This window comes from Diadema setosum, chromosome 16 (genome assembly GCF_964275005.1).
Source record: "Diadema setosum chromosome 16, eeDiaSeto1, whole genome shotgun sequence".
In the NCBI taxonomy this organism is placed as follows: Eukaryota; Metazoa; Echinodermata; class Echinoidea; order Diadematoida; family Diadematidae; genus Diadema; species Diadema setosum.
Window position 1 is genome coordinate 34,600,249 of NC_092700.1, and position 26,962 is coordinate 34,627,210.

The 26,962-nt window shown below is 39.5% G+C and overlaps 1 protein-coding gene across 1 annotated transcript; it reads right to left on the reverse strand.

The window, feature by feature from the left end:
* Positions 1–780: 780 nt before the first annotated feature.
* LOC140239844 (thioredoxin domain-containing protein 5-like) lies at positions 781–19,558 on the reverse strand. The gene is made up of 9 exons (XM_072319667.1): positions 19,401–19,558; positions 11,025–11,115; positions 10,119–10,277; positions 9,250–9,447; positions 6,063–6,149; positions 4,152–4,316; positions 3,547–3,623; positions 1,461–1,587; positions 781–1,002 (listed from the first exon to the last, which is right to left on the reverse strand). The coding sequence occupies exons 1-9, from the start codon at positions 19,556–19,558 to the stop codon at positions 877–879; spliced, it is 1,188 nt and encodes a 395-aa protein (XP_072175768.1). The 3' UTR covers positions 781–876.
* Positions 19,559–26,962: the final 7,404 nt, after the last annotated feature.

Below are 26,962 nucleotides of genomic sequence, written 5' to 3' on the forward strand. Positions count from 1 at the left end.
AATCAATCCTGCATACATGTCAAATGCTGCCAATGTAAAAATGTGACAAATCAAAGTTGATTACATCATGTAAATCACACACTAGTATTAAATGATGTCATGTAAAATCGTAATTGCCTAAACAAAGCCTACTTTGTGGTTTCAAAAGATTTGATTTATGATGTATGTAGAATTGTTTGTACCCGTTAACACACTTTTATGGTTGAATTGTTTTCAGATGGCCTTCATGCTCCTACAATAATTGCATTAGTACTAAAGGTGGCTTCTATTCACAACATATTTGCATTGTAACATCCAAGAAGTCACTTCCACACATACATAAAAACAAAAACAAAAATGAAATCTTGAGCTAAAAGTATGCTCACTCTTTCGCAAAATCTATCCCATTTGTTTGAATCCACTATACCTGTATGTGAATTGTGAAAAAAAAAAACCCACCAAAAACAAATGATGAAACAATTCTTGCCTACGAAATGTGAAGAAAGAAGACTCCTCCAAATTCTCGTTCAGTAATTTGCGAGGAAGAATCGCCTAGATAAGCATCATGAACTAAACTTAAACTAGATATGCTCAACTGCTGATGTCCTCAGATCTGGCACATGTTGATTTTCTGCTTGACAATGTGACTGTGGGATACATGGAGGAAAAGGAAGAGGAGGAGGAGGAGGAGGAGTAGAAGGAGGAGAAGGAGGAGGAGGAGGAGGTGAGGGAGGAGAAGGTGGAGGAGGAGGAAAAGGAGGAGGAGGAAGAGGAGGAAGAAGAGGAGAAGGAGGAGGGGGAGGTAGTGCAGATGGGAATCGGGTGAGGAGGGGAAGGGGGAAGTGGGGGTGGAACCTAATGTAGAAGGGGGTAGGGAGGGGGAGGAGAGGAATTCCTTTAGAGTTCTACTTTGGGTATCTTGGATGTCAGGTAGTTCTCCAGACCCGAGATGGTCCTAGCTCCGGAATGCTTCTCTACAAAGTTCCCGTCCTGGAAGAGAAGGAGTGTGGGGTAGCCACGGATCTATGAAGACAATGTGGGAAGGGCAAGAGAGAGTCAAGATCAAATGACTATTACCTCAAGAGACTCATGAGTGGATTAAAATCTCACCCAATCAAATATCAACACCAATTCTTATATTCCAATTCAATATATCTCATCATAACTTTGCTTGCATTATTGTTTGTTTGTTGGTGTTTTGTTTTTTTACTCCAAAAATTTAATCTTTCTCTTTTGGGGCAATGGGGAGCTGAAGTTTAGAAAAGTCATAAAACAAATAGGGCCTCACTGAAGTTGGGGAAAAGTTATAAAACAAGTAGGGCCTCACTGAAGCTGGGAGAAGTTATAAAACAAATAGGGCCTCACTGAAGCTGGGAAAAGTTATAAAACAAATAGGGCCTCACTGAAGTTGGGGAAAAGATATAAAACAAATAGGGCTTCACTGCAGATGGGGGAAAGTTATAAAACAAATAGTGCCTCACATCATGTTTTGTGCAGAGTTCCTTCTCCTCTGTGCAGTCCACCTTGGCAATGGATACTCCCTGGACTTTGTCAAACTTCTCTGCAAGTTCATCCCAAGTTGGTACCAGTTTCTGGCAGTGGGGGCACCTGGTTAATACGATATGGAGAAAAAGTAATGACTAAATCACTGGTGCTATGAAGAAGATAGTCTTCAAACTTTTATGAAACATTGCTTCTTATAAAAGCGTGTAGATTAAATCTGTTCAACTGGGCGTACTCAAAATCTACATTGATATATTGCCTCTGATAGAGTAAGAACGTGGCAACATAATGGAAAATACAAATATTCAAAATGATATCCCTGGTAGAATGCAGCAAACTTCGAGGAAATGCATATAATCAATAATATTTGTTTCTGTCATCTTTTATTACTCTTCATATATAACTAGATTAATATCAGCTTTCATATTAGCTCTTGTGGATATTCTGGTGCAGAGTGACTATTTCACAACACTTAAAAGCTGAGATGACAGCAGAGACACATTTTTGACAGTGCATCACAAAACCTAACAAAAAGTGTAATGGTTTTGTAATGACAGTAGGTGAAATGGGTCAACCCAGTCAATCTTGAGTTTTTCATATTTTCTGAAAGAGCAAGGCTTCTACATTATGATAAAGTTTGGGATCATGAAATGAACAGGAAATAATGTTTTTCACACTTTTTGGTAGAATCATGTGATTAGGTGTGTCTTATAGAGTCCCCTTTTCATTTCTTTACAACCACGTCAATACTCTTCACTTTCAACTCTAATAACTCAAGGAAGGATGATGCTACTGTATTGAAAGATGGCATTAATCATCTACAGAATGTGTTTATAATCCTGCTCAATTTTAGCTTAATCTGATAATCCCTTCATTGTTGTTGCTCCAGTAGTTCACATCCTGTTTCTTTGTTCTGTTCATCACACAGCTAGCATGGCTTGGTAGAGATTAAGTGCTTGAATAGACCCTGTACTTCAGAAACCGCTTTTCTCAGTTCACACTTTATACCAGAGTATGTGCTTTCTTTCCAATACTAAGTTAGGTTAGGAGAGTCCATTTGAATCGAGTGATACATCATCTTAAAGCCTAAAGTGTGCTCTTTCAGAATCTACCCTTACCTAAAAATTCATGTCTGGTAACTTTTTTGTTGTTTTGTGATGCAGAGTCACATTTGGTCTGAGAAGACGCATAAAAGCTGAGCAAATAGAGCTTGATAAAAGCCCCAAACGTTATCACCCGCAACTGGTACATGGTTTTGGATAGAGTTCATACATACAAGGCCTGATTAAAGTCCAAAACGTTATCAAGAAGCAGTATGCGCATGGTTTCAAAGAGATAATCGCTTGACTTCACCACAGGTAAAGGACAGTGCCCATCCGGATGTATATTTCACATATAAACAATGTCTACTACAAAAATACAGTGACTCGTGTCACAAATCCCTACTTAAGAGCATCATATCCAAAGCAATGCTAACGTGGATGATTTTACTTTGAAAACACTGTGGATATTATGCAAAGAAATGGCTATTTCTTGGTAACGCAAGGTCGCTCATCAAGAGAAAAAGGGTTACATCTAGGACATCATCAAAGTGTATTTCATAATAATCACCACCCAGTATTCCGGGCTCAAGCCACAGCTGTAAAATAATAACATTCTGTGTGGTACTGTAAAACAAGGTATGTTCGCGTGCATTTTAATTTCGCAAATTTCGCAAGAGCCAAGATTCGCAAAATTAAAATGCATGCAAAGGTTCTTGCCTACAAAAAATGCATTGGATGCCAGTGACAAAATTTCATGCTGCAAGAAAGGCCGTCAGCTCCAATTCGTGAAAATTTCATGCCGTTAAAATGTCGTGTTTTACAGTATGTGTGGTATAATGGCAAACTTTCAAAAATATCTTGAGCATTTCAATCTCCTATCGAGTCTTACGTAAAACAAGATAGAGAAAAAAAAAATATTATGGCTGTGGGCCTTGTAGCACACTGCATGCCACTGCCGCACATGACAAGGTGTTGATATGGACAATGTGACATGTCACAGAGCTGGACAGCGTCTACATACCACGGGGCGTAAAACTTTACAAAGGTTGTCCCTGATGCAATCGCTTCTGGGAATGTGTCAGTTCCGAGGACCAGAACCTATTGATAGGAAAGAAAGAAAGTCAAAAACGAAAGGGAAGAAATGAAAAAAAAATTATCTAATCTAATTTAATCTTATCATTCATCGATTATTTTTATTTCATTCTTAATTCCATTTCATCTTATTCAATTTTTTTTTCATTCATTCATTATGAAGATAGAAATGCATGATTTAGAATCAAATATCACATATCGTAATTTATTTTTGTATACATGTATTTTTCTTCCATCAGTTTTTTTGTGATTATGTATATGTAATTGTCGAGTGGGTCTTTAATTATGTATCAAATTTAAGATGTACGTTGTATGTACATGTTATTCTGTATTGCTCTTTGTCTTTACCTTGTGTCTCCAGTTTAATCCAGGAGGCAACCTAGGCCTTTCATGTCACATTGTTTATTTATATGATAAAGAATAATAAACAACAATATCTTTTTTTGCGCTTTTGTTCATTCATTAGTTTAATTGCTTTTTCTTTAGGATGGTGTGATGGGCTTTAAGGTGCATATGAGAGCATCCGTCCCCCACCTTGGAAGTTTCGGCATCCTTCTCGGGGCTTGGTGGCTGGGCGTCGGCTGGCTTCTCGGCTTCCTGAGGAGGGGGCGGGGCCTCACCCTGAGGTGCAGCCGAGGTCATCTTGGTGACGTACGTCTTCAGGCTAGCATGGTCACGCCCACCTCGGTATGAGTCCACCTGTGATGAGCAAGGAACAGTTTTAATAATAACAATAATAATAATAACTAGAAAACACTCTGAGAGCGCAGACCTCCGCCAAGCATGCAGCTTATTTCCACCACCGATCTTGTTCTTCCATAAAGATATCATACGCACACACAGCATCGATGCTGAAAGTCGCCCGATTTCCAAATGTAGAAGCCTTTGTTACGTCATAAACCCTCAGCTGCACGGCGCGCCTCACCTCAGCAGAAACTAGAGCACGCGCTTTAGTGCGCGCATGCAAACCTCAAATACGTGCAGTCTGAACTCCCAAGTTCATTGACCCTACCTGCCAAATTATCAAAAATCCTTCATAAATTCCCCCCAAATTCTCGGATCACTACCAAAAGTTTAGTGTAATCGTTTGTTACTTGTGTCAGTCTCGACCTTTCCTGAAAGTTTCATCCCAATCCGCTAACTACTTTTTGAGCTATTTTGCACACGGACAAACGAACGAACGAACGAACTAACTAACAAACAAACAAACCAACGGTAACGAAAACATAACCTCCCCCCAATAATAATAATAATAATAATAATAATAATAATAATAATAATAATAATAATGGTAATAATAATAATAATAATAATAATAATAATAATAATAATAATAATAATTATAATAATATTAATAATGACAATAACAATGTCTTATTTATCAAGGGAAGCTTCTTCATTGTTGCCACTGCTCGACCAGAGGGCCCTGCCATTATTATTAACATAGCGGTGCCAGGTATCCATTTATACACCTGGGTCGAGAGGGACATGGTGGGTAAAAAATCTTGTCCAAAGATGTAAGCACTGGGCGGGAATCGAACTCAGGTCCTCCAATTCGGAGTCGGGAGTCTATTCCACCATGCCACAGTGCCCCCACTTTTTAACTGAATCATCAGGGTACTTCTTTGATTTTCTTCATCCGAGTAGAAATTGTCATTCTTGACCTAGAGGTGAAATACCACATTATGTGTATAGTTGTTGTGATAAACAGCAGAAAATCACAATGTTTCTGTAAAAGTGAAAATGTCTGTGGTGTGGAAAATGTTTGTGCATTCTCCGCAACAAGAAACTTGCATGAAAATAAAAGCTCATGAATTTGGTTCGCCTGTGGTTATATGTATTAGTTAATACACTTTTTATTATGTAACACTATGTTTTTATTTTACAGAATTAAGAACATGTGAAATTCATCTCAACTTGCCAAGTGTGAACAATTACTCAGATTTCTACTTTCCCAGTAGAGCACACAAATTGGACAGTGATAAAGAATGTGATAGTATTTCAAAGTTGTAAATGTCTCTATCAAAAAACATCACATCTGACAATGATCAATAATTTAGCAACCGAAGCCCATCTAGGATGTAATGCTTGCTGAGTTACTGCTAAACACGACTACATCAGAGACTCAAGCTCTCCCGCTTTGAGGCCGTTTTTGCAAAATCTCTCCTCCTTTTTATTAAATTTGTCCCATTCTAACTGTGTATATCACACAAGATGAATTTTTGTCGCGCCATTAAAAGAGCCTTAAGCTCACATTCTATTGAGAGTACAGTCACTCTACTGCCTTAATACAAGATTTACACAGCCAGTGTGCAACCTTGCATCACACGAAAGCTATTCCTAATGAAATAAACACTTGCCTTCTGGTTTTTTTTTTCTCCAAAATCATGACTTCTGCACCATTTTTTCTGTTTTTATAAACTTTCATCACATGACCATACTTACCTCCTCACCATCTTTGAAGAACTTGAGAGTGGGGTAACCTTTGACCCCATACTGCTCACACACTTTCCTGTGCGCAGTGCAGTCAACCTGAAAACAAAAAATAAGATAAGAGAACACACCGGTAAAAAACTAACCTTCTCACAATTCTACAGCTCTACTGGATGACACCATACCATCTAACGAGTATACAAATGTATGAAACCCTCTCACCATGAGATTCTAAAGTGTCCTTATACACTATGTATGTGACCCTGCATCACAAAACCAACAAACAGTCGGCAGACATGGATTTTTAGTTAAGGTTAGATTGTGAAAGAGCAGACTCTACGCTTTAAAATTATATATAATCCAATTTAAATGGACTCTCCTAACCTATCTAATACCAGAAAGAAAGCACACACTAAGTATGAACAGAGAAAAGAGGCTCTGAAGTACAGGGTTTATTCAAGCGCTTTGATCTTTACCAAGCCATGCTACATTGTAGCTGTGATATGAACGAAAAAAACCCACCAAAAACCAGGATATCACCGGAGCAACAACAATGAAGGGATTATTAGATTAAGCTGGAATTAAGCATGCTTTATAATCAAATTCTGTCCATGAATAATGCCAACTTTCAAAGCAGTAGCGTCATCCTTTCTATTACTAAAGTTATCAGAGTTAAAAGTGAAGAGTGCATATGCAGAAAACGAGACTCTTTCAGACACAACTAATCACATTTTTCCACACACAAAAAAAAAATGTTCAAGAAAAACTGCTTAAAAAACACAATTTCCTTCTCGTTTTATGTCCCCAAACTTAAGCATAATGTAGAAGATTTGCTCTTACAGAAAATATGAAAAACTCTAGATTGGCTAGACTGACCCATTTCACCTTTTTTCAGTTTTCACACAAATCAAGGCGTGCAACTTTTTCTTGGTTTCGTGATGCATGGTCACATATTATACAGGGTTTGCCAAGCTTCTGTTGGCAAAAGGCAAATATGCTATAAGCCTCCTAACTTGAATCATTAACAAAAAAAAAAAAATAAAATGTTTTCCACTACTACATGTAGTCGATTTTCAGAATGTTAATAATCTGTGATTATATTTAAACTCTGAAATAAACCATGCAAATTCATTCCAAAACTACTGTACAAAACAAAATCACAACCTGGGATGCCACTAGTACAAAACATGTGTTGGTGTTCTTTATAATTATGTTCTAAATGTCTGATCAGTATACATCACAAATGAAGATACACAGTCTAGATACATATAGTAGTCCATTTGCCTATCATAAGTTTTGTCCAAGGGTGCGTTGGAGCTCTCTCCTAAAGCGAACTGTACTGTACCGTACCCGCACCAGAGGAGCGTTCGAACGCTCCTAAAGTGTACCGTACCATACTGTACCAAGCCAAAAGTGGACCACTTCTCGATGTGCTCCAAAAGCGTACCAAAGCGTACCAAAAGTTCGCTGTAAAGTATGCGCGTATCAAGCACATATGTCACAATGCACAAACATCATTCTCTTTGTTTGGGACAGGTGCAAAGTAGTTCAAGCTCCGGGTGGATGACATTCTTGCTATAAAATGCTTGACCTTTTCTAAAAATAAATCGTGAGGTACGCTTTCTCAACAAAGCGCTCGAACGTCCCAAAACTGGCACAGTTCGGTACAGTACGCTTTAGTTCAGTTCGCTTTGGTTTGCTTTAGAGCGTTCGAATGCACCCCAAGAATATGAAATTGGGTCCTCCTCTTGCAATATCCATTTGTACCACTAGTCTCTTCAGAGAAGCTGTACACCCAATTGTATAAGGGAACTTACCCCAGACAATTGCATTCAGCAAATGCAGATAAATTTCACAGTGAAACATGCAGAGAAAGTTGGAGTAGAATAAGGCAGTATATCGTTTGCATTTTGAACAGTTCTGGTCATTTCATTGTTTTGCAGTCTCAGAAAATGAACTAGGTTGGACTGAATATCCAGTCACTTCATTTGATGCCTTCATGATGACATCACAATGAAAGGCATGACATCACAATGAAAGGCATAGAAAAAGAGTATGCATGAGTATAAGGATAGGGTGGTCATATTCTCAATATAGTCACACCTGCTCTAGCGATCACTAGTCTCTGCAGACCAGCTGTTCCTGAACACCATTAAATTTGGTTTCTTTCATATTAACCCTTGTTTGCCATGTTTGCATGGCTCACTGAGTCAACAGTTTGTCAACTTTGCAAATTTGCTTCAATGCATAAACACGCACAAACCTACAGCTGTAATATGATTAATTGCACTACGCCACAGTACACTGAAAGCCTCATAGCCATAGCTTTGTCGTAAGAGATCAAAGCAAAGCTTGCAAAATTCTCTACAACTTTGCTCTACTGCATTGCCAGCATATTTATGCTTCAATTAAAAGTAACATGGTTTGGAAAAATACAATGTTTTCCAAAAGCACTCATATATTGCAGTCTTTGAATAATGAGACACTTGGAAGATTTAACACACGATGGCACAAAAGAGTTTAACATGTCAATTAACCTGTACTGGGGGAGGACCACGAGACAAATTTACTGCAGATTCTAGCTGGTGTTGAACAACTTTTATCATACCTTGAGGTGATACAGTACCTCCAAAGATCCTACACACTATGAGATGGTCAACTCTCAGTCGAAAAGTGAAACGCTGCCGCTTGGAATAGTGGGATTTTTAAGGAGTGTGCCAACTAGCGTTGAGTGGGGAAAGTTTCCAGGTGAGCTGTACTTTCCTGCAATGTTTGTGTAGGACCAAGACACGTTAAGACAAGAAAGAAAGATTTTTCTGTAAAGAATTGAGAGTAGACCTAAGAATTGGTGCAGTGCAGTAAACTGCATCAATCGCTACACAAAACCATCAGCAGGTTTATCATTATTTTGATTTCCAAAAGATGGTGCACAGTAAGTTTTCGTCGCACCTCCCTGGTCACAGCGAGCGGGAGACTTACACACAGATCCACTCGCAGGTCGCTACACTCACTGTGACTGTGCACATCCACAAATTATTGTGAGCTGCCTTTGCAAAAGGTTATTAAACACTTGTTTGATCTATGCCTGCTCAACGCTAGCAGGTGGCAGCCACTTCCGTTTCACCAGCAGCCGTGTAAAATTTGGAGAGTTGATCATCCTATAGAGTGTGGTATCTTTGATACCACCAAGACCACTCACCTTGGCGATAGTGACGATGTCTGAGTGCTGGAAGCCCTGTGCAAGTTCCTCCCACGTTGGGGCCAAACGCTTACAGTGCCCGCACCACGGTGCGTAAAACTTGACAAAGTGGCTGCCCTTGGCAATGTGGCCCTGGAAGTTGGACTCGGTGAGCTCGTAGAGACCGTGCTTCGGCTCTGGTGGCTGGGGTACATCTTCCTGAAGTGAAGAGATGTAGACATACAAGAAAGTCAGTCTACCAGTAATATTCTACTCTTCTTCGAGCAATAGATATCATAAAGGTTTAGGGTAATGAGAAATGATGAGGGAGTAGGAAGAAAGATAAAGAGGAAGAAAAAGAAGAGTCTTTTTAAGAAAAGGTGAAAGAGAACAAGAAGAGACCAAGTGGAAAAGACACAAGAAAGTATAAAAAAGATTAAAAAATAGAAATGGAAGTGGAAGTAGAAGGAGAAGCAGAAGAAGCAGAAGACAAGAAGATAAAGAAAAGGGAGAAAGACCAGGAGGAGGAGGAGGAGGAGGAAGAAGAGGAGGAGGAAGAGGAGGAGGAGGAGGAAGAGAAGAGGAGGAGGAGGAGGAGGAATAGAAGAATGACAATGACATAAACTAAGGTAGTACCTATGATGAAAAGAAGTTGAAAAAGAAACAGGAGACCTCATACAGTAAGTATCAATGGCTGTAAATATTGGTCTATAAAATAAGCAAGAATTTCTTTGTGTAAAAAAGAGAAGAGTTCAAACATGTGTAAGACACTAAATCTTCAATATGAAAAAAAGATGAAATTAGGTTATATGGTCTTCCTTTTTATTGGAAGGGGTTGGGAGTGAGTGAGGGTAGAGGGGCTTACATGTATGTCCATCATACACGTGTACCTGGGGATTGAGCTGCTCCTGAATAAACTTGTCCAGAGTCTCCACGTCTCTCTTGCCCTTGTACTTGGCCACCTCTTTCCCATCGCGGTAGAACTTCAGGGTGGGGTAGCCAGTGACGCCATGGGTGGAGCACAACTCAGTTTCAATGGTGCAGTCAACCTGGGTCAATGGATATGAGTTGATGGTGCAAAGAAAAAATATACAAGAATTGCTTGATTTTCTTTGTTTCCTTTGTTCTGTGTTCCTAGCCCTTCCCTGATTGTTCTTGTTGTGTGTAGTCCTTATACGTGACTGCTGTCCTTGCCTGTTTGTCATTTTGCCTCTGAAGAAGATACTGCTAGGATCGAAAGCTCAGAGGCCCCTTTTGACTCCAAGAATCATTTGAATGTTTTCAGAGATTCTTACTTTCATAGTCATTTTCTAAACTTTGAATATCTTTGAAGGGAGTGCTGGTTCCTCTTGATCATAAATCTGTACAGGGTTGAATAAGACGATGCCACAATGACACAACACATGCCAACAAAAAGGCACAAGATCCCAATTGAAGTCCTGATGGCACACTGCCATTACTGGCTCATGTAATCGAGGAAAACTCTGTATGATGGCAAGACACGCTGTGTGAGTGTGTGCATGCATAGTTCAGAGGAATGGCTTTGGACCATCACTCGCATCTCAAAACACTCTGTACAATGGTGGACCAATGTCACAGGCTGAATTTTTCTATACTTTGAATGTCACAATACACACGTGAGAATCCTACACGTACAATTTATGTAAGTTTTCACTAAATATTACTGCCTGCCTTGAAAATCATAGCCTCACCTCCAACGAACACAAAAGTGTGCATAATGTGCCTCATTTGTAAAACAGTTACTACAGGGTTACCAGAGGCAACAATTACAGTACCTTGGCGATGGTAAGCTGGCTGTCATCTGCTGTATTGTACTTCTCTCCTAGCTCATCCCACACTGGCACCAGTCGCTTGCAATGTCCACACCTATGGAGTAAAAGTATCATGACATATAAAGTGCAAGATACATGTATCTGGGAGCCTGAAGCAATGATGCTTACTTTAACCCTTTGAGGACGAGTCCAAAGAAGATTCGGGCCAGTGTCTATGGGGAAATGAGTGTTATGGCAAAATCAGCCCATCCTCAAAGGGTTAAGCATGACGCAAAAAGTGAAAAAAAAATATATTCATTAATATGCAATATATGTACACAATGGTACCATGAAACTAATGCCTGTATGATGTGAAAAAGAGACAAAGGGTGGCAAACAGTACATGAAAATTTAGATGCATCATACAGTATATGTGACTGCCTAGCTCGAAACCACACAAAAATCTCATTCTCTGTAATAGACCAAAATAGTCATTACGGTTGACTGACTAAAATTTGCCTGACTAAAAGTTTGTCTTACATGGGAGTGTAATCTCTTCTCTACCAACACATTTGTACAGTCAAAATTTTGTAGCGAAAACATGACCAAAATCGAGATAAGCAGTTTATCTGGACCATACAGTATGTTCTCAGACAGGCACTGCTTTCACTGTGATTTTCACTGATACTTTTGCACAGCACTCCTGAGTGACCCTAATCTTTAAATCCTCTTTTCTCCCTTTCCTATGAAACAGCAACTCCAAAACTCTTATTTCAATCATGTTTTGAATGGGTTCAGATGGTCCAACATGAATGAGTTAAAGGGATAGTACAGTTTTGGTTGAGATGAGAAATAGGCTTTCGAATTTTTGCAAGATACAAAGAAAACACGTATGATATAGCACAGAGCATACCATTTTAAGAGGAATTCAAAGTTTATTTGATGAAAATCGGGTTTGGAATAACTGAAACATCCAAAAACAAAGTAAAGCAAAGCGATCGTTACAAAGTGTGGGTCCCACACTTTATTAGAATCGTTCTTTTTTGGATATCTCAGCCATTTTAAAACCAATTTTTATCAAATAGACGTTGAATTCCTCATAAAATTGCATGCTCTTTCATATTTCATATGAGATTTCTCATTATCTCACCTAAAAATGTTAGAAACCTGAAATTAGGTCTCAACCAGAACTGTACGATCCCTTTAAAGGGACTGTACAGTACTGGTTGAGGTGGAGATTCATGTTTTGAACATTCCTGTAAAGTGAGTGGATAAAATGAGAAACCTCTTATGAAATATGAAAGAGCATGTAATTTTAAGGATTCAACATTTATTTGATGACAATTTGTTTTCAAATGGCTGAGACATCTAAAAAGTGATAATAATAAAAGGCGACAGGCCATGCCTTTTATTAGGATCTCTTTGTTTCACCTTGTTTTTGGTTTTCTCAGCCATTTCAAAACCGATTTTCATCAAATAAACTTTTGATACCCCTTAGAATTGCATGCTCTTTGACATCTCATAGAGTGGTCTCTGAATAACTTGCAAAATGTTAAAAGCTACAAAATTGTAAATCCTCACCTCGACCAGAACTGTACATACTGTACATACCCTTTAGTGTACAGTGTACATGCATCATTTGAAAGCCGAGAGATAACTCTTTCAAACTACGTAGAAAAATGAAAAGTCATTTTGGCCTGCTTTTTGTGGGTTTTGAGACAGGCAGTCACATGACATGGAAATTCCACTGAAACAGAGGGTACAGCAGTTGGCAAAATTTTGATAGAACTGCTCATAAATATAAGGTCATGAGGGTTTCAATACTTGATCTTCAGTCAAATGGCTGTCACAGGCTCTAGTACTTCATTGGCCCCTCTTTGTTAATCCTGTCCACCAGTGGAGCAGGTAATCCTTGCCACTGCTTTCTACCAAGGGGTGCACAATGTCAATGAGATCCAGTAGAGGGTAACAAGATGTTCTGCAAAAGACACTGGTGTACACGTACACATTGTATCGATGTCCCATCGAGTGCAGTCCCCCCCCCCCCCCAAACCCGACTACACATTTTTTCAAGCCGCCATGGGTCAATATTTCCAGCTACCCGACAAGACATTTTCGCCACGTGTTCATCATTTTGGTGAGGATGCTGGGTGTATGTAAGTGTATGTTTCGTCAGGAACAGTACAATGTACATGTATTTCTCATTACTATTATTATTATTATTTATTCGGCAATTCAAGTATATACAATACAAGCTGACATAAAATACAAACAGAAAATCGTAAATACATGATATAAAAATTGTGGTGGTTCCAGGTGCATGCTGCTGGTTGCCAGGGGAGGAAAAGGCAAACTTAATCAGCGAGGCTCGAGACCTTCCTCCCCGACCAGTGCATGCACCCAGAATCAGCTATATCGATGTAAAACAGATACAGCTGTACAATCATTATCAAATAATACATCATTACACAAAAATGCTCTGGATTCAAACACAACTAGACTTGGAATTTGTCAACACTGACAAATTAGGTGATCCGATCTTTTCGAAAATCAATGATTTGAGTTCTGATCCCAATATAGGCATGACCATACAGGTTTCATCTGTGTTTAGGGACATTGGCCGTGTGATGTTTGGAATCTCACTTAGAAAAGCGAGTCAGACCTGCCATCTTTGGTACCAAATTCCGTATACACTATAACGAAGATACAGAATGAAGTATATTTGACCATTGGCCCCACTTTGCACAGGAGAGATGGCATCTGAACAAAAAGTGGTTATTTTGTAAAATGATTCTTGTAACATGGTCTTTGCGTGGGCAAAGTATCTTTGCTTTGTCTGTCAACTACAACTTTGTACATATGTACCCTAAAAAATCAACAAAAATAGGAACAGAACCAAGCATCTGCCATCCCCCACCCAACAAAAAACAAACAAACAAACAAACAAACAAAAAACAAACAAACAAACAAAAAACAAACAAACTGACCATATGACCATTCAACTTTTATATGCCAAATTGAAAAAAAAAATAGGGACAATGAAATTAAATGATGTGATGGACGAAGTAGAAGCTTAAACAAGAATACCAACCACTACTCAAAGACAGTCACGTGAGAATAGGCTTGGCTAGCCTGCTACTCAGCGAGGCATCCCACGTGTGGCACACACTGTGCATGGTTTATTCATGGAGCTACTTTTTGGTAGCTCCATGGTTTATTAAAGCACGACCCATAAAATTACAATGTGCCAGGATTTCACACACTCTCAGCCATGTAACAAAACCCCAAGCAACTTCACTTTATCCTGTACACTACAGAACAAGAGTGCCTCTTTACATGTTAACTGACTGACAATTTGGCCACGTAGCATTTTGGTTTTAATAGTGTACAGTGTACACGGTGTACATGTAGTTTGTATCTCAGTATCAATTACAGTTTGTATAATACACTGCACATATGAAAAAGTAAGGACGGAGTTCCTGTCAGAAGCAAAAATCCAAATTCAAAATGAAATATTTCACTTAAAAGATATCGACTATCAAATCTAATGTACAAGTCATTGACATAATAACACCATTACACAAAAGAAAATACATGAAGTGGATAAACTCCATTGTACTATTTGAGCATACAACATGCTACAAGGAACATGCCATGGAGGATGATATTGTGAATCTGCTATTAATATGACGCTCAAACAGCATCATTGCAATTTGGCACAATTTTGGACAGATTTTCTTGGAACTTCCGAGATTACACTGTACTTTGCTGGATTGTTCTTGAGTTTTCTTACACTGTATATACACGTAAGATCAAATTGGAGCCAAATTTTGAATGCATCACCCCAAAGGCTGAGATTATATCCTTTTCAAAAGCAAGGCTTGTGCAGCAGCTTTTTAAAAGCTGTACCTTTTAAAAAGCAAAGTTTGCCAAACTACTCAGGCATAGCAATACCACAGTCTCCAAGGAAAGCCAACGTGGTTCAAGAGGAATTACGGGGGATTACATTACAAATGTACCCTGTTTTTTTTTTATCTGATGGTTAGTTTTTGTGCCTGTGACAAAAAAAGAAGAAAGAAAAGCAACCCAGTGGATGCACCAATTGGTGAATGAGACTTCAGGCTTCCAGTAGTGTACCAGCAGAGTTCTGACGTCCAGCAGAACACTTGAGATTCTATTTCTAATTACTATTAAAAATTTGAGCTCTCTGAAGAGTGTTATTCAAGGCCAGACATATAGCACATTCTAACTTTAAGTACCGTACTAAGTGGTAGCTTTCCTCTTATAATGCATAAATGACTAGTTTTGATTTGGAAGGCACACCACACATATATGTAAATTCACATCCCAAGATGATACTGTTGCTTTGCCATGATGTGCATTTTTTTTTTTGCATGTTCATCTTTTATGGTAAATTTGCTCTTTCAAATAAACTGTAAAGTACTTTGCTAGAGTGTGCTCAGACATGCTTTTCTACATACTGAGTTGAATACAGAAATGTTTTAAATTGAGATTGAAGCATAAACATACACATACAAAATGTATTTCAGCATAAAATACATTATAAATGCTTCAGTCATTGGCCAAGACTGCTAATTAAGCAGAGTCATCTAATAGTAATACCCTTTCTCCATTAATTGTACTCAGCAGGAAGGACAAGATTATTGACTTCACTAACCTTTTTCACTATTTCACACTAGAAACACTTCAAGAAAAGTCACTATATGGTACACTATTCAATGCTACATGCTTTCGTACTTTGATTGAAATCAACATAGAAATAGTGCCATGGTAAATAATCTTGATGCAAGCCCCATCATGTGGATTTTTATTCATTGACATAGTAGAGTAGTAGAGACAAATGGGCTTGACTGTACTCACAGCCCCTTTCCCCCATTCATCATGACAATTTCTCAGGTGTTATTGATTTCCTGTGTTGTAAATTAGAAGGGCTAAAATTGTTTCATTTCTCATAAACCAAGTACATCAGATGCTCATTTCACAATCCATACTTATTGATGAGTTGTCATGAACACATTTCCATTGACACTCATCACACAAACCAAATTGATGCATTGACTAGTTTATAAAAACTCTTATTTCTGAATTCATGAATTAAAAAGAAAAGAACAGGAAAAGAAAGAGGCCATCATCTGCTGAAAAGTATTGCCTTTTTAAAATTGAATCCTGCTATTGATCACAAGGCCAGATACAACACAGAATCATGAATGTGGATCTGATACTGGCAATTTTTTTAACTTGGCTTCCTTGCAAGTTTATTGCATTTTAACTTGCAATATTTACACCAGTGTATGTCTTTTTATAAAAGACAATACTTTTTGTTGAGTTGCATTAATCTTTTTAAATTAAGGTATCACAAAATATAATCATCTATCAATGTTGTACGGTGCTCTGTATATGCCCATTATTAGCATATATCTGCCCTTGTAAAACGAAACATTACTTTCAGTTGAAAAAGTACTCTTATATTAGCAAATGACTGATGATGATGATTTGGTGCAAAAAGATGATAGGCCTACTGACTGATCCTTGGGTTATCAACTCACAATCTGGAGTAGAATTAAGGTTTTAAAACAACTCTCAGACAGTTTTGGGCAGTTGATAAATATGCAAAGCTATTTTGATTATGGGGTTAAAAATGCATTTCTGAAATGCCAAAAAAAAAAAAAAAGTGATCACAAATGCGACTGAGCCAGAATATGCCTTTCTGAAGAGTTGATTATATGCAAAGTTGCTTTGAAATGTGTTGAATACATTGTAGCTCAGACCTGCCCACACAAACCACTGCCAACTACAACACATTACAAATCTCTGCTCCTTGGGTCAAACTGGGCAATGGAGCTGCACAGTGACAAGGTCTCCCAATCAACTAATGACAGCATTGATAATATGCAACAACTCAAGAAACTCAATGCGAAAGACATTTGCAAAGGCATTTTGACCAGTGGGTATTGAAACGTATTTCAAACATGGGAAAGCTGATAAATGCAGCATCTATCATCTCCCCTTCTAATGCTTGGTAGCTCAGATTTGCTAGGTAGTGGAGTGTCACCTGCTGAAAAATATGCAGCGCCATACATTACATACCTTGTTGGCGCAAGGTTGCATCATGTTGCAGCGCCCGTTGGTGTCCGAATTCTGGTGAGTCGGCGCTTGCATTCAAACCCCTGTACATTTAATTTAGTCACTGCATCGGCAAGTATGGAAATTCTGTTTTTCTTTTGTGTTATTGAGGATACTATCACACTCTGAACTTGCAATAAATGAAAAATCTCGCAACAGATCAACATATTCCTCAATATTTTTAGTGCTTTTTTGGCGACCATCCACCATGATTCTTAACACGGGACTTGATTCGCGTGCGCTTACAATGTAGGAAAAGTTGTGCCGATTCTGCATTTTTGACGGCAAAATTTGGGATTTTAGATGGATTTCTGGAGGTGACTAAGGCACTTTCGTGTTGTGTACAACAGTGCCAGTAAATTTATGTGAAACCATGTCAGATGTAGCTTAGATTGTTTAGTACTAGGTTCCAACATGTAGGCCTAGCCTGATGATGTATAGAAAGTTTCTAGAGGTCTAGGGTAACATTCCCAGTGTTTGGTCACTTAAGCTTTTTTGCAATATTTTTCAAACTAAGATAATACATACATCCATCATATCTACGGCAATGTAAGTGAAATATATCAAATTTCTTTAATCTCAATTTTCATTTTGTTAAATATCACACAGAATTTCACAAAATCGCAAAATATATCACCTTGAAAATTCCCCAGTATACGGTCACCACAACCAGTAGGGTCTATTCGGTCACGCGATATGCGCGTTCAAAGTCAATGCGTATTCAAGGCAGCTGAAAAATGCACGCACACACTACCTTGTTGGCGCAAAATTGCATCGGGGACGTTGCGGCGCCCGTTGGTGACCAAATACTGGGGACTCGGCACTTGCATTCAACCCTTGAATCTATATTGAGTTTATCAGCACGTACGGAAATTTTGTTTTTCTTTTGCATTTTTGAGGATACCATCACACTCCAAGCTTGCGATAAGCAAAAAATCCCGCAAGAGAACGGCCTACATTCGCGATTTTCAGCGCTTTTTCGGCGACCCGTACTCTTAAAACTGGGCCTTATCCGCGCGCGCTTGGAAAGTAGCGCCAATTCTGCACCTTTGGCGGTAAAATTTGGGATTTTGGATGGATTTTTGGAGGGGGCTAAGGGAGTTTCCTGTGTGAATGAGTGTGCAAGTACTTTATGTGAATTGAAGTGATTTGCGTGTGTTGTGACAGCTGAACTTATTGGCTGGTGACTAGCGATAAGTGACCGAATACCGGTGGCTGAAAGAATACTAAAAACACTGGTGCTCTTCTTACCCTAACATTACTTTATAGATATCTAAATTCTAATACAATTAAATTAGGTAAATTCAGTTTACATGAGATACATTAAGGGCACACTAAGCATACTAAGTTAAACGCGGCGGTTAGATTAGACTACACTCTAACAACATTAGAACTTAGAGTATTAGACATGGACACAGCACAGACTTGGGTTGTAATTAACTACACGCAGCCGCTGTAAAGTGAAGCGACAGCGGCTGCACATCTACTCCTTCGCAGACGTTGCCATTTTTCAGTGGTGGTTGTGCGACTCCTTCATGAATATCTTTTTTAATCGTAGAAAACTAAAATATACAGCAAGGAATCCCCGTAATCTATGATAATCATCCAATAATCGGTATGCATATTTTTTTTTTAATTACGTCAAAAACCGACCGAAATCCGTCCTTAAAATCAGGTCTGTGAGCGTCCGTATTGCTTCACTCCTCATCTTCTGCGTGTTATTGAATGGCAATCACTCTCCTATGCTACAGCGTAGGTAGTCGAAGTAGTCGGAGTGGGTTACGTCAAATCATGAGAGCAGCACACGCGGAAATACATGGTAGAAGACGGCTTTACGTAGCACACGAAACGCACGGGCGTACGTAAAATGCTAACACGGTACCTCGGGTTGAGCATTCGTGGCTGTTCGTTTATTTTGTGAATCATCGCACAATCTACTCCGAAAAATTCAACAATTGAATAAGGTTTGGATACCAACAAAACACCAAATTCAACTCAACCATCAGCAACATACGATATAGATGGGTGGCATTACTGTTAAAATCAAACAAAATAAAAGACATTTTTGTGGTCTTGCCGTCAAAAGCGACGGTCGTTTACGTACGTTTAAACACTAGTACATGTCAGACTGCTGTGCTGTGCACAGCGGTCTGGTCAGGCTAGGTTGTAATCAAAGAGCAATAGCATACACACCACACAAAAGCAAACAGCCGGGACTAAACGCACTGAAGGTTCATCATGTAACGATGTACTCACCATGGGGCAAAGAACTTAACGAAATGATCTTTAGTTCCGACTGTTGTCTCAAACATAGCTTTGTCATACAGGCGTTCCGCAGAATTTCCATCTCCTTCCACAAATCTGAGGCTCATAATGGCCACGAGGGTCACAACAAAGTAGCTGCAGGTATTCATTTTGGGCAAATCAGTAGCACTGCTGCGCTGCATGTACAAAAGTGAACTACTAGGTAGGTACGCAAGTAATGTGCCATGTATCCCGTACATTGGCTGCTATGCTACGAGCTCAACGGTACGAGCTCCACACTATAAGGCCCACGCGAGTCACGCACACAGAACTCTTAGAGTTCTGTGGTCACGCACGCACGGGTGATACAACTTTAATAAACTTGTAGGCTCTTTGCAAGCCAAAATAATTTGGGATGAAATTAAACACCAATATGTATGTTGGGATAATCACAAAACTGAATGAATTTGAATAAGCATAGAATATTCTTTCCGTTGCTCCAAGCATGATCGAATACACTATTGTGTATGGGATAATTCATGGACAATGGGAAAATATTATGCCAAGACTGTACAAGCGCCTACCACGCACAGAGTGACACGTGTAGCTGCTACCATGGAGCTACTCTTTTTGGTAGCTCCATGCTGCTCTTAGTGCATGGATGACAAAAAGGAGGGGGGGGGGGGTTGTACTTTGTTGTTGGTGACGTGAATTCTCAGTGTTTTCAGAGAAGGGGGGAAATGGGTGGAGAGCATGGGCGTAAATCCCGGGGGGGATGGGGGGGGGGGATATATCCCCCCTGAAATGGAGGAGGGGGGGATGGCCTGTACAATTCATCCCCCCCTGAATTTTGAGGGGAAAAATGGAGGAAGCAGAAATGTGATTGTATCAATTTTGGCATACTGCATGACGTTTGTACGCCGGCCTTCAGACAGGAACAGAGCTGAACAGTATTCTATCTTGTAGGAAAATGTATACTTTCTCAAGCGCTCGCTCGCTTCGCTCGCTCGCGAAGAAAGTAACATCGACATACACTGTAAGGTATGGCTCAGGCGTTGACAACGTCAAATAGTATAGGTCTACATGTAAACATGCTATGACGCGAGTAACTGGGGACCATCTGCAAAATATGTACGAAAACATACAAACAAACAATAACAACAACTTTATCGCCATAATTGAATCCCCTCCATTTCTTGAATCATTCCTGAGAAACGACAGTGACTGATGACTCAGTCAGGATACATCTATGGGCATACCAAGGGAAGATCAGGGACGTCGAATCTATGGGGACAAAGGGGCATTTGCCCCGCCCCAAAGGAAGTGTTTAGACAGACAAATCATTTATCCCACAAGCAATTCCCCGAGATGAGGACAAATCTCGAACTTTCTTAATGGAAAATTGTCCAAATATCGCCAGAACTATGCACCAGATCGTTGTATTGCAATCATGAACATGCAAAAGGTCCGCTATACAGGATAAGGGATAAACTTTGTACACTTTTGACATAGACGTATATTCCCTAATTTATCAAAGAGTGTGCAGCAGATCTTTCACTTAACAAAAGCAACCTAATGTGTATAGAGGCGTCGATGGGGGGGGGGGGGGGAGGGTGGTTTTCAAATAAAAGTGGGACAAACAAAAGCGAAAAATATAGCTACAAACGGCAGTTTTTTTTTAGTGTAAAATTCAAAAATTTTAAAGCTCGCTCTCTCCGCTCGCTCGCATTTAACCGCTATGCCATTCTCCTGATGTTGCTGCCAGTGATTGACAGCAGGTGCACCCGGTGCGCCCCCCTTAATTTCCAAAGCGAAAATAATATAGCTACAAACGACAGTTTTTAGGACTGGAAAATGTCAAAATTTTCAAGCTCACTCGCTTCGCTCGCTAGCATTTAATCAGTATGCCATTCTCCTGATGTTGCTGCCAGTAATTGCCGGCAGTTGCACCCGGTGTGCCCCCTTAATTTCCAAAGCGAAAAAATACAGCCACAAACGGCAGTCTTTGGACTGTAAAATGTCAAAATTTTCAAGCTCGCTCGCTCCGCTCGCTCGCATTTAACCGCTATGCCATTCTCCTGATGTTGCTGCCAGTAATTGCCGGCAGTTGCACTCGGTGTGCCCCCTAAATTTCCAAAGCGAAAAAGTATAGCTACAAACGGCAGTTTTTAGACTGTAAAATGTCAAAATTTTCAAGCTCGCTCGCTCCGCTCGCTCGCATTTAACCGCTATGCCATTCTCCTGATGTTGCTGCCAGTGATTGACAGCAGGTGCACCCGGTGCGCCCCCCTTAATTTCCAAAGCGAAAATATAGCTACAAACGACAGTTTTTAGGACGGGAAAATGTCAAAATTTTCAAGCTCACTCGCTTCGCTCGCTAGCATTTAATCAGTATGCCATTCTCCTGATGTTGCTGCCAGTAATTGCCGGCAGTTGCGCCCGGTGTGCCCCCTTAATTTCCAAAGCGAAAAAATACAGCCACAAACGGCAGTCTTTGGACTGTAAAATGTCAAAATTTTCAAGCTCGCTCGCTCCGCTCGCTCGCATTTAACCGCTATGCCATTCTTCTGATGTTGCTGCCAGTAATTGCCGGCAGTTGCACTCGGTGTGCCCCCTAAATTTCCAAAGCGAAAAAGTATAGCTACAAACGGCAGTTTTTAGACTGTAAAATGTCAAAATTTTCAAGCTCGCTCGCTCCGCTCGCTCGCATTTAATCGCTATGCCATTCTCCTGATGTTGCTGCCAGTGATTGTGAGCAGGTGCGCCCCCCTTAATTTCCAAAGCAAAAAATATAGCTACAAACGGCAGTTTGGGGACTGTAAAATGTCAAATTTTTGAAGCTCGCTCGCTTCGCTCGCTCGCATTTAATTATTATTCCATTCTCCTGATGTTGCTGCCAGTAATTGCCAGCAGTTTTTGCCCGGTGCGCCCCCTTAATTTCCAAGGCAAAACATATAGTTACAAACGGCAGTTTCTGGACTGTCAAAACGCGAATGTCAAAATTTTGAAGCTCGCTCGCATTTAATCATTATGCCATTCTCCTGATGTTGCTGCCAGTAATTGCCAACAGTTTTTGCCCAGTGCGCCCCCTTAATTTCCAAAGCGAAAAAATACAGCCACAAACGACAGTTTTTGGGACTGGAAAATGTCAAAATTTTCAAGCTCATTCGCTTCGCTCGCTCGCATTTAATCATTATGCCATTCTCCTGATGTTGTTGCCAGTAATTGCCAGCAGTTTTCGCCCGGTGCACCCCCACCCCTTAATTTCCAAAGCGAAAAAATACTAGTATAGCCACAAAGGACATGTGGGACTGTGAAATATCAAAATTTTCAAGCTCACTCGCTTCGCTCGCTCGCATTTAATCTTTATGCCATTCTGATGTTGCTGCCCTATTGCCGGCAGTTGCGCCCGGTGTGCCCCCATAATTTCCAAAGCGAAAAAATACAGCCACAAACGGCAGTCTTTGGACTGTAAAGTGTCAAAATCTTCAAGCTCGCTCGCCCCGCTCGCTCGCATTTAACTGCTATGCCATTCTCCTGATGTTGCTGCCAGTAATTGCCAGCAGTTGCGCCTGATGCGGCCCCCTTAATTTCCAAAGCGAAAAAGTATAGCTACAAACGGCAGTTTTTAGACTGTAAAATGTCAAAATTTTCATGCTCGCTCGCTCCGCTCGCTCGCATTTAATCGCTATGCCATTCTCCTGATGTCGCTGCCAGTGATTGACAGCAGTTGCGCCTGGTGTGCCCCCCTTAATTTCCAAAGCGAAGAATATAGCTACAAACGGCAGTTTTTGGACTGAAAAATGTCAAGATTTTCAACGCAAAGAGATTTCACCGTAGGAGGGGGAAACCCCCCTACCATACCCTCCCCCTCGCTTGATTCGTTCCCTCACATAACCGCTCCTCCTAAGATCAAATCCTGTCTACGCCGATGATAGGCCCCATTATTTAGTAGGCCCTCATGGATCACAGTGATGTCGCACAGGAAGAGCTGAAATACCACGATTTTGTCATTCAATAATATATTGTGAATATTTCATTTTCTTATTGTTTTTTTAAAGAAAAGAAAACAAAATATTCACCACAAGTGAGCACCAGATCGCTGAATTTCAGGTCTGAAAATGCAAAATCTTCCTCGTGTGGGAGAGGGATACCCCCCCCCCATACACACCCTTCCCCCGTTCGGTCTTTCCGCTCCCTCTCACAGATATATCCCCCAAAAAATGTTTTCATACTTTTAAGGTCTGATTTTCCGCCGAAAGTCGTCTGACAAGCAAAAAAAAAAGCAACAAGAACAAAAAGTCTTTATGTTGTTGCTGCCACTTTTCTCCCACTTTATATTTCATGCAAAAGAGTGGGGCATCCGATCCCTGTAAAGTGTGTGTGTGGGGGGGGGGGGAGGGGGGCACAAAGCTTCTCCCCCCCCCCCCCCCCAAAAAAAAAAAAAAAAAAAAAAAAGGCTGCGCCGGTCCGGTAATGGGCTTGTAATCGTGGTGATGGTGACCATCCCCCCCACTCCTCAGTATGGATTTACGCCGTTGGTGGAGAGGGGTGGTTAGTGGTGGAGGATGAGGGTGTGGGTGTTTGGAATGGAGGGACAGAGAGGGAGGGAGTGGAGGGATGGGGAAATACAAACAAACAGACACACAACACACACACAAAACAACATCAAAACCCAAGTATGACTCATGATTGAGTTTATATGCGCATTTGCATGAAAATCCACATTAAACAATAAGTGAGTTCCCCCTAAAACAAAACTCTGTAATTTACGAATCAAGAACATTTTTTTTTACCGCGTTTACTATTTTTGTATTCCTCACGTGCCCTCACGTTTACAGTCTGTTCCGCTGGAAAGTGGCTCAACACTGTTTCACTCTCGAAAACGCGTGGCTATTTGTCTCTGTGGGCTTCGCCCCTTGGTGTATGCATCAACCTAATGTAGGTTTTCTCTCTCTCTTTCTCTCTCTCTTCCTCTTCTCCCCATTTTCTGTTCCCTATTTTCACACTTTTGCTTTCTTTTTCTTCTTTCTTTCTTTCTTTCTTTTTCTATTCCCGACTTTCCCAGTTTCCCGCACTCTTTTAGGGCCTAGTTGTAAGTTTTTCACCCCCTTTACATCCCCTCTTTCCCCCTTTCCCTCAGAGGTGCCCACATGTTACAAGCATGGTCTTTTGAGTGGGTATATATACCTCCACTTTTTTTTTTTCACAGAGTGTATATATAGAGTGTATGTTTCTTTTTGTACTAAACGTGCAGACATGAACATGTTGTTATCCCTGTCTGACTATGTATATTATCAAAGACTCGCATGCCAAATGTATCATATTGTTTTTTGTACATTCTGTTAGGAAAAAAAGTGAAAATAAAGTTTGAATTGAATTGAATTGAATTGAACCTTTGAGGAAATCTGAATACAGGATCATGGAGCTTTATTTCTCGGCTACCTTTCATGTGAAATTCAGTGGATATCACTTGGTCAAGCTTAAAGTCAATAATGGTCACTTTTTGAAGTTCACAAGCCCAATTTTGCAATTTTGACTTGGTGATATCGGAACAAATTGCAATTTTTCAGGATAAACAGGCATGCAACGTATAATTTATGTGCTTCTTATCGTACCATGTGCACAAAATCTCACGGTTGAGTGAACTCGGGGTGAAAGTTACCAAAATGGCCGATTTGACATGTTTCTCGTGGTAATTTCTATCAATTCAAATTGAATTCGTGTGTTGAACAGTTTTTTTTTTTTGGGGGGGGGGAGGGAGAGGAGAATTGACAAAAAAGAATGGAAGTCTAACCGGAAGCAAAATAAAGGGCTTCATAAACTCCAAGAAGGGGAAAAGACTGTTTCATATTTCATTTCATTTCATTTCATTTATTTCATTCCTTCTTTCTTTTTCGTCAAACATAACACGAAATGAATCAGAAGATATAACATAGGCATGTATTCGACTTTACATGCATGGTAGATAATGGTTAACAAATAGGAAATTATACATGCATACCGGCAAAATACAAAGTTATGTTTGGAGGAAAAAAAAGAAAGAACTGAGAGGTTCACTGAAAAGCATGCTTGTAAATGGTGAACCACTCAAAGGAATCTTGTGAATACATTAAACTTTTTTTTTATTTCTACAAAGACAGGAGAGAACAAGACAGGACAGAACAAGACAGTAGAAACACAACGACATTACATGAATTTACGGTAGGGTATACCATGACAGTAATAAAACACAAAAGAATAATGGAAAGGAAGGAGAGAAAGAAAAAGGAAATAAAAAATGCTGGGAAGTGCATATTGTTATAATTAAACATAAACCCACCCAGCTGAAAGAAAAACAAGTCTTTGATTTTTAAAATCTTATATCTAACAAATAATGGATCTGCATGGGAACGTGGAGAAACGCCACAAATAATACGAAGTGCCTTTTTTTGTAATAACAATAATGTATCTAATAAAGTTTGATGGGCACTACCCCATGCTAAGATTCCATAATTTAAATAAGGTAATGTTAATAAAAAAATACAATCAGCAAAGAAGACAACGGGATATGAGATTTAAGTCTATTAATAATACCAATATTACGCGAAATTATTTTACTATTATTAATAACACGTGGCTTCCACGAAAGTTTATCGTCCATTGTAATACCGAGAAACTTTGTATGAGATACTCGCTCTAAGTGAAAGTCATCAAAGATGATATCTGTGGGTAAAACTTCTATAGACTTACTGAATAACATATAGTTAGTTTTCTGAAGATTCAGTGATAATTTGTCGGCTCTTATCCATTGAGTCACTTTTTTTAATTCGGAATTAACAGTATGGACAAGAGTGATTGGATTTTGGTGGGAGAAGAAAATATTTGAATCATCGGCAAAAAGTATAAAAGGAAGTATGTCGGATGATCTACAAAAATCATTTATGTAAATGATGAAAAGTAAAGGTCCTAATATACTACCCTGAGGGACGCGACATTTAATAACTTCAAGACTAGAGCTGTGCTCGTTCAAGGATACATAATTATTGTTTACGGTTTTGCAGGTAACTCCTGAACCACTCCAAGGCCTTCCCTCGTATACCATAATGGGACAATTTATGAAGTAAAATTTCGTGATTAATTGTATCGAAGGCCTTGGAGAAGTCCAGGAAGATACCAACAAGATGGGAATGGTCATCTATAGTATATGCGGCGTTGTCAATAAACTTCAAAAGAGCATGAATGGTGCTGTGTTACTGACGAAACCCAAGTTGAGAAATCGTAAAAACATTATAATAATTAAGAAATTTAATCGTTCTTGTAAATATCAATTTTTCCAAAACCTTAGATAGGGATGAAAGTAAAGAAATAGGTCTACAATTACTTATATCAAAACTGTCTCCTTTTTTGAATAAAGGACACACCTTAGCAATTTTCATACAATCAGGAAGAACACCATGTAATATGGATTTATTAAGAATATGAGAAAGTGGATCAGCAATAGAAAATATAATTCCCTTTATAATAAAATTACTTATATCATCATAACCGGCACTTCGTTTATCATTCATTGCTGTAACAATGTCTATTATTTC